Genomic DNA, 12,926 nt, shown 5'->3' on the forward strand with positions numbered 1-12,926 from the left:
TTAGCCATAATGAGTTCCTGAGGCACCAAGTTCCACAACATGTTCAGATACTGTCTGAAGAACTATTTCCTCGGCCTTGTATTTTCCTCTTTTAATTTACATGAGAGTTTTTGCTCCTGTGTTAACATAATAGAAATTCCAGTTTGCTTCTCTGCATCATTCATCAGCATGCATGCTTTTATCTCATTGTCTCTTACTTGTCTTCTTTGTATGGCAAAAATTGTCACTCTTTTCCATTTCTGCTTATGCTGTTTTTATACAGATGACCATTCTTATTACTCTTCTCTAAATCATCTTATTTTCTGTAATACTGTTTTTGAGAGGCGTACATGTGGTATTGTTCCTATTACAGTAATCCTTCTTTTATTGATTTGATGACCCATTCGTTGGCTCTTCTGCCATCCTATCGTCTAGTTATTTGAGTACAGGTGCCATTCGGCTGCAATTTGATTCTGAGCTACGGACAAAGTCAACCCAGAAGTTAACTTTACGGCAAAGCAGTTTAAGCGCTTCAGATCAGCATGTGCCACTTCCCACTCAGCGTCACTTAAGAGACCGCGTCCCTCTGAAGGCCTCTGCTCCCAAAAGTAACTGTGACAGCTACGGATTTGCCAGTCCGCAATCCAGCCAGCGCAACGGACAACGCGGGTGCGACCACGGCATCCCGCTGCCTCAGGGGCTTCTCAGGCCCCCCACTCGCTACTGCCGCCAGGCTCCCAGCGGCCTCAGGCCCAGACCGGCCACAGCTCGCCCTCTCCTCTCGGAGCGCCGGGGTACCGCCGCGGCCCACCCTCCCCCACGACAGCCGGGAGAGGCCTCCTTTCTCGCTCCGCCCCACAGAGAAGAGGACGGTTTAACGGCCGCGGCCGCTCCCGGGCGCGATCCCGCAGGCGGCACGCGCCGTTGCCAGGCGGGCCGCGTTGCCATGGCTCCCAGCCCCCCTTCCTTTCCCCTTCCCGGGCTGCGGGACCGGAAGCCCCCGCCGCGTGCCCTTTGAACCGGGAAGTCCTTGCGGAGGCCTGGGCGGACTGGGTTTGAATGAAATCCGGCTGATTCACGGCGGCCCGGGCCGAGGCGGCGCGGCCGGGGAGGGGTCCGCGCGGAGGTGAGGGCCCGGCGGGACGGGCGCCCCGGTCACCGGCATCCCCGGGGGCCCGGCGCGGCCCGTGGGGGCCTCGCTGCGGCGTGGGGCGGCCTCTGCGTGGCGGCGGCAGCGGGAGTGAGGCCCGCGGGGAGTGGGCCCGAGCGCCGGGCAGGGAGGCGGGTCGCGGGGACGGGAGCGGCGCCGTCCCCTCCGCGGGTAGCCTGGGGGGCGGTTTTCTCCCCGTGGGGCACCGGCCCGGGCGGGGAGCACGCTGGGGCCGGCGGGGCCTGGCCGCGTTTGTGCCGGTCGCGCCCGAAGGAAGTTTGGGCGACCTCGGGCAGCGGCGGTGCTGGGGCGGCCGGCCTGTAAACAGGCGGCAGGAGGCGGCCGGGCCGCGGGGTACCCCCGCCGCCGGAGCGGGCCGCCTGGGCCTCGGCGCCTCACCGGCCCGGGGCGGCCCTGCCTCTTCCCGGCCGAGAGCAGCCGTCGTGTTTGGCCTCGGCAGCGCCCGGTTTTGCAGCCGCTGGCCGGTGTTTCGGGGCGCCGAGTGGCGCGGGGGGTGCCTCCGAGCGGGAGTTTATCCTGCGGGCGGTTTCCCATCAGAGGGACTCGGCGGAGGGAAGCGCTGCCGCTTCTGGGGCGAAGCGCTGCGGCCATCCCCGGCGGTGTGGGGCTGGAGGTGCGGAGGGAGGGAGGGGGAAGCCAGGGCAAAGCGCTGGCTGGGGTGCGGGGAGGAGAAGAAATCTTTAATCCGTGTCGGGAAAGACGAAGCGGAAGTAAGTAGAAAAGGAGCGATAATAAAAATGAACAGTGCTGTCTCTAGTATGCAGCAGACTAACGTGTCGGTTTTGGAACAAAGTTATGTGACGTAGTTGGATACTTGTAAACAGCTGACAAATCTGAACGTGCGCTGATGTTGCCTCTTAAAGTTCTGCTTGTTTCCGGTACGCTGTCGAAAACCAGAAAAACAGCAAGGATCGAGATCGACTTCTCTTAAAAAAGTTCTATGCAAATGTATTTGAAAGCTGTATATAGCTGAAAAGGTACCACGCAAGCTGAAAAGTCTGACGGGTTTGTATTAATTGTAAAGCTTTCACCCCCTGTGAGTCCAAGGTGTACTGCATGCCTCGGATGCAGGGCGTACACTTGGAAGAAGGTCCTGCTGAGAAGGGCACTGTTTGTGAGCTTGTGTTATGGAAACAAGGAACAGATCTGTGTTTGTGAAGAAATCCAGAAACTGGCTTGCGGATGAATTGCTTCTGAACCACTTAGTCTGACTTTGAGCAACTAGGTTTTGCCCATAGCTTAATGGGTAACTTGTGTTCCATCAGCTGTTATAACATGCCACATCAGGGGTATTCATTTGAAGACAATGATAAGTTAGAGCATACTTCAAAATTAACATTAAATAATACCAAAACATAAATTAGTTTTTAACTTTCTTGGAAGTGTTTCAATCTTGACAGGCATTATGGAGTGTATACTAATAGTAGCTACAATTATCTCCTGACATCTAGGATGATGGGAAAGGACAGGTAGTTAGGATACCTTGAATAATAGAAAACCAGTGTGATGAGTACTTGCGCTGGTGGCAGGAGACAGTTCCACAACACTTGTGTGTATACCCCCCTCTTCTGCAGAGTTCAGAGAAGCTTATTACTTTATATATAGCATAAAATTAAAATTAATTTTGCGAGGTTTTGTGGTGGTGTGATTTGTTAATGAATCCTCACTTACCTGTAAGTTTGGTGTGGATGTACTTAAGTACCTTTAGAGTAGTCAGCTTGGGTCTGGGTTACTTCAGTAACTCCAGCCCAGCAATGAATGTAGTAGAATTAGGTTCGCTGGGCTTCTGGATATCAGAAAGCAGAGTCAGAGAAGCTAATCTGCACACTTTCTGGTCCAGCTCAGGTTTATTGAGATTGAGGTCTATATTGTCCAGAAACATCGGGTTTACAGAGCTGAGAGCATTTTGGAAGCAAAATAGTCATGTAGCTCTGGACTTGCGCTACTGAGACTGCATTCATTCATGGCATGGTTTGTCTTCAGCTTTAATAAATAAAAAAATATCATCAGTTTTCAGTAATTTGTTCTTCTCTTTCATATAAAATGTATAGGAAGATAGACTTCGTGACCCATTGTCACATGTGAAGTTTCTGTTCTGATTCAAGTTTCTTTCATTCAGTGTTTGTTGACTTTACCTGCTGTGAGTTTTTTTTCTTTTCTTGGTGAAATGATGTTTCTCTGCAAGATGCAATTCCTCAGCTAATTTACCTTTGTAGCTGTTTATCATCCCTAGTGAAGTTGAAATTGTTATAGTTGGAGCAAAAACCTTAACTTTTTTAGTTGTTGTTAATAAAATTGTTAATTCACGTGCCATGTGGAACTTCTCAACAGGACATCTGGAAGTGCTTATACAAAGCTTAGTATGTAGTCTCAGGTGGAGAAACTGAGTTACCAAAGGTGAAATTATTTGCATGAAGTCACTCAGTTTACAGATTGCAAAGTGTGGAGTGAATTGCTCTCACCTGAATCTAGCCTGATACTCTCTCCATTAATAGGGCAGTTTAGTAGCCAGTGTTTTTTCTTCCATGTATGTTGAAGCTAATTTTGATTTTATTTTTTTTTACTAGAAAGTTGTCAACCTAGGAGAACCCTCTTTCGTTGAGGGATTGTGTCATGCAGTGTTAATGCTAGATAAAAATAGCGCGCTGTAGTGTGAAACTCATGTGTCTCATGCAAAGAGATACAGTAATTTAAGACTGTTTCAAGTTGGATTTCAAAATATGTGCTGAAACATGCCAAGTATAAGCACAGTAGCTATTGGTTTATACCTATATGTATACATACATGTGTGCATAATGCATTTATATAATTTCATCCCTATGTTACCTAAGGAAAAAATATTTTCATTATTAAAAGTCAGCATTTAAGTCGCCATTTAAGTGACTTGAAAGTAGTAACCAACAACTGAATGGTGAACCAGAGCCCTCCAAATGGACAACTCTTGCCAATTATTACAGTTACCTAACAGTCCTGTTATGAACAGTATTAGACATGGGCTTAAAAAATTTCTGTTTTCAGATCAGTTCTGAGATGCTCTGTGTATACTTCCACTGCATTATTAATAACCACAGACTTTTCTCTTTTGAGGCCAGGACAGTTAAAAGAAAATTGCAATAATGGAGGTTTGGGTTTTTTAAATACCATCCTATGATCAAGGTTTTTTACCTGAGATGTTCCAATCATGGACATACACAAGCAGAGAAGCTACTTAACTTTTATTTTAAGCCATCAGTGACCACCTTGATCTCAATGATGAGTGCATGTCATCTAAATCCTGCAGTGCACCAAAATGCAAGTTTATTATCATTATAACTGGCCTTCTGCAATTTTCTGATATGGAACTATTTGATATGTGTACTCCTTTCCTTAAAGCTTCACTTAAAACAGAGACTGTTAATATTTCCTTCTGTCTGCAAGGAAGAGTTATCAAAATACTTTTTGCTGACTCTGGAAGGAAAAGAGGCGAGACTTACTGTGAACTGTTTGTTTACTTTTCTGTGGTTTTTATATATATCTGTAAGTATATATATGTGTTTGTCTATATATATAGAAAAAACAACAGGTAAGTGTATAATCAAAACTAGCCTTTTGCACTTTGCAGCAGAGAGGGGAAATTCTCAGCTATCGGTTAACATGTTGTGTGCCTCCCCCAGGGAACTGACCAAGATCGCAGATATCTGTTTCTTTTATATCCTTGTAGGAAGTGGGGAAGGGAATGCAAGACGCCTGGGTGGCCAGCTGGTTAAAAGTGAATTGGATTGTAACTCTGAAGCCCGCTTGTGAATTGGTTGCAGTTTTGTTGCAGCCTGTGCAAATATAACTGTTGGCTGTTGTGGTCCTGTCTCATCTGATCTCTCCTGGATCTTTTTGTTATGCAAAGCTGGCAGAAATGTAGCAACTTTTCTTTTACTTGTTGGTGGAGTTCCACCCCAGCCTGTCAGCACTGAGAAACTCTGACTTGTTCGTTCTCCTCTGACTTTCTAGGAATATTAGCACATCTTCCTTTGCTCTTGTGCTTCTTGGAGGTAAGGTTCAGAACAGTCTCTGTTAAATTACCTCTGTTACTTTAAAAAAAAGAAACCAAAACCAACCAAACACCAAAACCCCTACCAAAAAAACCCCAACCAACACCAAAACCCAAAGGCATTCTTTGGGCAGCTTCAGCTTAAAGAATGATTTGACATAAATGTCTTCTGGAGTCTGGATTAGTGTTAGAAGGAATCAGCTCTTCCAAGACCTCTTTTTCTGTTATGCCAAGACAACTGTTTCTGGGATGCAGTGTGAATCCTCTCAGAGAAGCGAACAGGGTTAAAACCAGCATTTTTGTTAGCCTATCAGTTTACTGCAAGGCTGCACAAATGGCTGTCCTGGCAGTACTGAGAAAGCAGCATCAAGTTGGTAAGCAGCAACAGCAGCTTCCCCACTGCTCCTTATGTTAACATTGACATTGAAAAAAACGTCTATCAAATCATGGCCACAGATCATTTCACAGATCTGTTTTAAAACACTGCACTACAAATGATTGAGTGGATGCAATTAGTGGACAGTGTTCTCTGGGAGGAGGATAACATGACTTTCAACTCCTAAACTGAATGTGAAGCATGCTTTCTCAACCTGGATTCAGGCAAACCTAAAGACCTCTGTGACTTTCCCGGTCACACCAACTGCTCCTGCTGAAGTAAACAAGAAAACTGTCTGTACCTGCCGACTGCTCTTTACCTGTGTGCTTAGGTCATCTTGGCTATGGCAAAATCTTCTAAAATAGTAATAAAGGACCATAGTTTCAGTTTCTAACAGCATTTTAAGTTATTGATTAGCTTTAAATTGCTTAAATGGGTTATTAAAATACTTTACTCTTCCATGTAATTTTGAGAAACTTGGAAACTTCTTTCAGTGTTATGGGTCCTTGGGCAAGACATGGCATGCACTACTTCCAGGGATTATATGGTACAAGTAAAAAAACCAAAACAACAACAAAAAACCCCAACATTCTTTTGGTTATTCAATGGTGCTTTGTCCTTTTGTAGGTCATCAACATAACATTTCTTTTTATATGTGCTACTGTTTCTAAATTTTACTGGTTTTCTGCCCTTCCCCTCCTTTCTATTTCCTTCTATAGGAAAGAGACCTGCTGGCATCATCTTTATAGTCAAAAAGTGGGAGCTGTTGCTGAGTTTGTTCTGCGATCACCTCTTGCTGAGCACCAGGTTGGAAATGCATACTTGCTTTATCTGTAAATGCTAAAGTTATCTCAATTAAGGTCTAAAAATTTTGCTCAAGCTGTTTTAAGGTTTACAAAAGCATTATTTCATAAATGGAATTAATAGCTTAAATAATATTTGGGCACAGTGGATTAAAAAAATTAAAATTGTTTTAAATTTGGATTGCTAACCTAAATTCTTCAGATATTTATACAGAGTAAACAAATATGTTTAGGTCTAAATGTACTATAACCTACTAAAACACCTTCAGTTACAAATAAGAAAGTAAAGTATTAGTTGCCCAAACTCTAACCAGAGTCAAGCCACAGAGCTAGTGAAATAATTTGCAGTGTATCTAGAACTGATTTGTAGAGATTTTCTCTCTGTGCTACTGTCTTGAGAATCTGAACGTGTACAACATGTACATCTTATCAGCTTATCAAAGTTGCTGTAGTTGTAGGGAAGACCAGTTTTATGGTTACCAGTTGTAGAGACTAAGAGGTTCTTAAAATAAACATACAACCATGATTGATTAAATTAATAATGTTAGTAGTTTACTTCTCAGCTACTCTTCAGCCCTCATTAGTGTCATGAAAGATGAATCATTGTGAGTTTCAATGGAGGAGTATCTACCACAGAGGGGTAAAATGAAATGTAGTTGGTGTTAATTTGTACTTGTGACTGTTTTATTGAAGCCATTTACCATGTTTTACATAATAGCTTTAAACAGCAACTTAACCTTTCCATGGAAATCCTACAACTTGATTTGGAATTTACTGTAGTTGAGGATAGAAAAGTATATATACTTTGAGTGCAACTTTTACCTGTAATCAAGAAGCTTGGTTTCAATGACTGTCTGAAAAGAAAAGCATAACCATTGACCCTTTAATAAACCCCTTTTTAATTCATATAGTGCCAAGGTAGCTCTAAGAAAGTACTTGGAGTTAGTTGAGGCTGCAGTTGTTGGGTTTGCATATTCTACAAAATCAAGGGAGTGAATCAAATGAAGCTAATAGCTTGTTAGTACATTAAACTGGGAAAGTGAAATTAGCAAATGCAGCAAGTTTTATTGATCCATGTGTCTTAGATATTGTTGTTTGAAATGGGTGAAATTCCATACATGATTAAAGCAGGAGTTAGATAATCTTGTCTACTAGTAGGTTCAAATGCTGCCTCTGTGTGTGTTAACAAGAAACTTAAAATACTTGTTTAAACTTAAACTGAAATAAAGCCTGTTACTATCTAGCCAGTAAAAATATTACCAAATTTCAGAAGGAATAATGAGATGACATTCACCTTCAACAGAAAGAGTTTTTTATTTTTAATATACAAAGGAAATTTATTTTTCATTAAAAGTCCAAAGTTCTTTTGCATAATTAATTTTAAAAGAAGGTTCTTGAATTAGTATTGTTAATGCAGTCTGTTGAAATTATGTATGTAATTCTCTTGTGTGTAATGTAACATCCATGTGGAGGATGAATGTATTTTGGAACTATCATGCCTTGCTGTTCTCAATTGCTCTTATCACCTGATCAGGCTTTGTTGTGTTGTATTAAAACTTGTGCAATTGAGATCATAGTTTCTGATGCTTTACTTTGTATCTTCTATTTCACAAATAAAATAAGCCAGTAAAGTTTACTAATGTCCGTAAACCTTGGAAATGGTTTGATTTGCTGAGAGCAGCTGTTTAAAAAGTAATATTCAGTAGTTTTTGTTTATTTTATCACTGAGTTTTGTTGTATAAAGCTAAGAAGTTGAAAAAGCCAAGTAGGCAAGATAAAAGTCCGTTACAGCTAAGACAGAATCCTTTCTTAGATGTCCACAATTAAATACTAGATTGCTTTTCAACAATAGAAAGTGAATAAACTGCAGAGATACAAACATCAGTGGTTTTTTTGTTTTAGTTGGGCACCTTAACAATTCTTATTCCTGGAGATCACTCCTTTGAAAGTTGCAAGATAGAAAAGCTTTGGGTTTTTTTTATAAAATAACAAGTTAGTTGCATTGATTGGAATAATCTTGCACTAAAGCAATGGCACACACAACACAAGAAATGTATTAAATGACTTTACTGTCACTAGTGTTCTAACTATATACACACTAAATGTTTACTTTACAGTATTTCTTTTAGTATAATGAGTCCATTAAAAAAAAGCTTTTGATGCTAATTCAGAGATCCATAATCTGCTCAGTGTCTTTCACATGTAGTTTTGATGATAACTGACAAGTTGTAAGTTAATTAGTGCAGAACTTACTAATGAGGATGCTAAAATCCTTACTTTCACGTTTTTATTGATGCTTTCTGAACAAATTGGAGTAAACTTGATTGTATATCTAATAAGTTTTAGGCACTTCCTGGATGTAGGTGCTGTTCATAAGCAACAAAAATCTCTCAATTAATTGAATGATAGGAAAGTTTTGAAAAGTTTGACAAGAGTGCTCGTCTTCAGAAATGGGGATAACCCAAAACCAAAGCAATAAAACAAGGTCTGTTAATTAGCATGGAAGACAGCTTCTTGAATTAATATGTGGTGTTAATTAACAGGAAGTCTGATGTTGTGTTGTAATTACCACCAATATTTTTGACATACTGAGTGACTGAAGGTGAATTATATAGATAGCAATTTAGTAAACACTTCAGAGCTTGGGAACATTTTTCCTTTGTTTCTGTTTTTCTAGAAATATGGATAGACTTCTGCGACTTGGAGGAGGTATGCCTGGTCTGGGACAGGTTAGTATATAGCTTGTCAGTATCTTCTCTTCAATACTAATCAGTTCTGGAATATTCCTTTTATTATATTTAAAAATGGCATTAAAAAAAAAAAAACAGTTCATAGTAATAATCCCTAACTCTAGAGATGCTATGTAAGTGTATGCAAATCATTGTTACAGCCTGACTGGGGTTTTTTTGTCAGTATGAACTCTTGTGTTGGCACTGAGTTTACAGAATGTTTACAAACCTTTCATTTGGTGTCTGAACATTTTAAAGTTTGGATTGAAAAGCACTGGAAACACAGAATAAAATTAAGAAATCAATTTCCAATAATACGGATTTTCAGAACATGAAGATTGTTCTAAATGGCTGAGCATACCCACTTGCTCCTTCATAAATTATATATTTCAGTCCATGGATTACATTGTGATGGGCATAATAAGATACTGAAGTATATCTAAATTTCAGGAGGTAATTTGAATTGAATTTATCACTTGCAGGTAGTTATAGCCACCTATATGTGTGTTTTATTGTGTCTTCTCTTGTTTGCTATTGTCCTCACTTCTGTAACTCTACTCACAGCAAAAAGGCCTCCCTGGCAGCTGTCCTGTTCCAGTGGGAGACCTACACGCATTGTATGGCTTCTTCTACCACTAAAGCAAGTCCTAGTGCTTTTTTCCTTGGTCAGCTGGCGTGGCCAGCAGTCTTCAAAAATAAAATCGAGCTGATCTTATTACATTGTACTGACTACTGTGGATACAGGAAAAAAATAAAATTAGGAACTTCTTTGTCTGAGGATTGTAGAAGGAATTATTTCCTTAAGGGAAGAGCCCCAGTGTAATTTTCTTCGTAGTCTTGGCTGGTCTCAGTAGCTGGCCTTTCTCTGCTTTCCTCATCTGCCTCTGGGGCTCTGCTCTAAGTTGAGAATCCAGACTCTTGTTCTTCTGGAGGAGTCCATTCTGTTTGTCTTAGGCTTCATGATGTGTGTGCGAGTGTGCTTCTGGGATGACTGGAATTGCTAAACCCACAGCTTCTTTTGGTTGTGTGTAGTGTGTTTGTGTCCGGTATAACTAGGAAAGGAGTGGTTTAATACTGAAGCATTTGGTGAAATATTCTGAGCTGATTTACAGCCTCTAGGTGTTTTGCCAAATAAGCTGTAACTTTTGGTGCATAATTTTTTTTCCTTTTTATAGCTGAAATTCTATTCACGCTCTCTTAGTGAATCTTCAAGCAGCCCTCAGTTATTTTTAGTTTCACTTTCTTAAACAGTTATTTCTCTTGTTCCTCTGAGCTGCCAGCCTGCTTCATGACTCTTCATTTTTTTTAACATCTGCGCAGTCTAATCACTCAAGCTTTCACTTCTTAGTCCTCTCTGAACTTGACGCATATCAAAGCTGTTTTTCAAATTTACAGTTAACTCTCTCTGCTGCTTTCTGAATTTCTCAGCTTTAACTTAAAGCTTGCTAGAAAATTGTGGCAGACAATAGAACATAACATTCAGAAGAAGCTAGCTGAACTCCTCTGGCAGCTTTGGCCTGCAAAGCTGCTCTGTGTTTGTTTGAATATGGAATTGTCTCTTAAAAGAATTGATGAGTATGTGTTGGATTAAAAAAAAAAAAGCAGAAAAATGAATTGCTCTTTATGCAGGTTGCTGCTTGCACTGTATATCTTGACTACTTTTGTAGTCTTTTGGTTTATCCAATCAGCAGGAAGGCTTTTCAAAAAGAATAATTTTATGTCCTTAAAATATGGTGTTTCAATGGATGTTCGAAGATCACTTCTGTTCTGAATATTGATTGATTGATAATTGAGATTGAGAGATAATCCAGAGTGATTCAGATGGCTTTGAGGTGGAAGTGAAGAGTTGGGTATTTCTTGGACATACTTTGTCCTGCTAGAAAGTAAACAAAGTTGTTACCATTTGTTTGCACTAGAGTGTTTTAAACAACTCTACAAAGCTTTTTGTTTGTCTTATTGCTGTGCCACAGTTGTTCTGTCTCTGAAGGTTTTGCTTTTAAGGTTGAACATAGTAAAAACATCTGTTGAGTGAGTTATTCTTTCTAACGTAAGAATCATCTGCGTGTGTAGTCTTGTAGAAAAACAGAAGCATTTTCAAAGTAATTTTATAACACAATTTGGGGATTTTTTTTTTCTTGTAGCTAGGGGTTTGCTTAGCCAAAAGGACTGCATCACATAAGGTCTGGGAACAGTCCCTTTGATTTGCTTCGTAACTAATGTTCAAGTAACAGCAAATGCTTGGTCAGCACAGTTCTTATTTGAGCTCTGCCAGGGGATTCTTTCTCATTGACTTGCCTTAACTTCTTCAACAGCAATTACTGGGTTCTTTCCCCTGTGATAAAACCACCTCTGTTATCTTGTTTGGTTTTTGTTTGTTTGTTTCTTCGTTTTCACACTCAAATATGTTGTCCCAAGTGCTCTTTGGATTCATGTTTTTACAACTTTTTTTGAAGTCTTTTCTTGTCTTGCATTCCACTTGAAAACTGCTTTCAGTGAATTCGTGGTTCTTTTCTTTTCTTACTACTTGCTACTTCAGCATGCTATTGAGTGGCTGATTGGCCTTTAATGTTAAATTGTCCAGAGGTGGTCGGTGCTAAATTCTGTTGACCCTAAGCCTGTCTTCATATGGCTGATAAATGAATCTTTTAAGGAAGTGATCTTCAAGTGATATTTCAACAATCAACTTTCCTTCCAGTCACTTGTGGCTTAGAAATTTTGAGCCATTTCCTCTCTTTTAGTCTTAGATGGACAAAGGACTGTCTTCATGGGGCAGCAGGTGGACAAGAGAGGAGGGAAGAGAATCTGATAGCTTTTGGCATCACATAAGCCATCCACAGTATTTTCTGGCAGTGAACTTGGTCATTAACTTTGTGTTCTTTGTATGGGAAGGTACCTGTGTTTAGTTTTGAACTTGATAAATAAGACTTTCTTTGCAACACTGCTTCATGTAGAAATTGTTTTTCTTACATGCCTGGTATTGTAGGCATTTGAATTTCTGCTCTCATTGTATATGCATAAGAAGAATGAGTGATTGAAGCTTTTTAAAAGAGTTGTGGGGAAACAGTTAAAGTTTGAAGGTGTTGTGATGTCCCAAACAAAATGCTTATTAATTTAATTTGCCTTCTGTAGTTCATGGGAGTTCAGATTTTGGCAACACCCTTGTTTTCCTTCTCTTGTATGGTCTCTTTTTTTCTTCCTCCTGCCCCTTGTCATGTTGGGTTTTTTTAGTTATCTTCCCTTTCCTGGTTTACTCTTTTCTGTCTCTCCCTGTTCGTCCCCCTGGAACACTGCCTGCCACAGAATTTCACTAGTGATTTAATGCTTCACTTTGCATTGTACCTTTGCTGCAGACAAATTAACAGGCTTTGTGGGGTATGTGAAAGCATTCTGCTTATGTAGCAGGCAGGAATTTGGAGCAACACTCCTTCATTTTGTACAGTGAATTATTGTTTGCTAGTGAAATCAGTTCCGCATATGCCTCTATTAGGCAATCCTACTGCATGCCGTTTAAAAGTGTAAGTAAATTAAGTGCATTTTTAGCAGAGCTCTCTCCCCAATGCTTTCAGAACAATAATCCAAGCTATACAAGTTCTTGTCCATGCTAACACCTCCTGTCTGTTTTTCTGAATCCAGATGTGATAGGAAGCAGTGAAATAATTAATGACACTTTTAAAATGCTGTTGAAATAATTTTTCATTACTTGATGGATTTTTGAAAATATTAATTTACATTGCTCTGTTGGTGCAGGCAACTGTTCTAGTGCAATAAATGGAAAATAAAACTGATTCTGTATTTCTGAATTAACATATTTGATGGCAGAGGGGAAGGGAAAAAATCCAAATGG

General features: G+C 40.5%; 2 protein-coding genes across 2 annotated transcripts in view; one reads left to right on the forward strand and one right to left on the reverse strand.

The window, feature by feature from the left end:
- Positions 1-950: 950 nt before the first annotated feature.
- Positions 951-12,926, forward strand: part of PSMD14 (proteasome 26S subunit, non-ATPase 14) — a 48,474-nt gene continuing 36,498 nt past the window's right edge. The window contains exons 1-3 of the mRNA XM_069781234.1: positions 951-1,105; positions 6,270-6,357; positions 9,031-9,082. Of these exons, the coding sequence (XP_069637335.1) occupies positions 9,035-9,082 (48 nt within the window). The 5' untranslated portion in view covers positions 951-1,105; positions 6,270-6,357; positions 9,031-9,034. The remainder of the gene's footprint in view (positions 1,106-6,269; positions 6,358-9,030; positions 9,083-12,926) is intronic.
- On the reverse strand, positions 1,055-1,741 carry LOC138685248 (proline-rich protein HaeIII subfamily 1-like). Its single transcript, XM_069782954.1, has one exon. It carries the CDS (start codon positions 1,739-1,741, stop codon positions 1,055-1,057), a length of 687 nt encoding a protein of 228 aa, XP_069639055.1.

Source organism: Haliaeetus albicilla, chromosome 4, assembly GCF_947461875.1.
Source record: "Haliaeetus albicilla chromosome 4, bHalAlb1.1, whole genome shotgun sequence".
Classification (NCBI taxonomy): Eukaryota; Metazoa; Chordata; class Aves; order Accipitriformes; family Accipitridae; genus Haliaeetus; species Haliaeetus albicilla.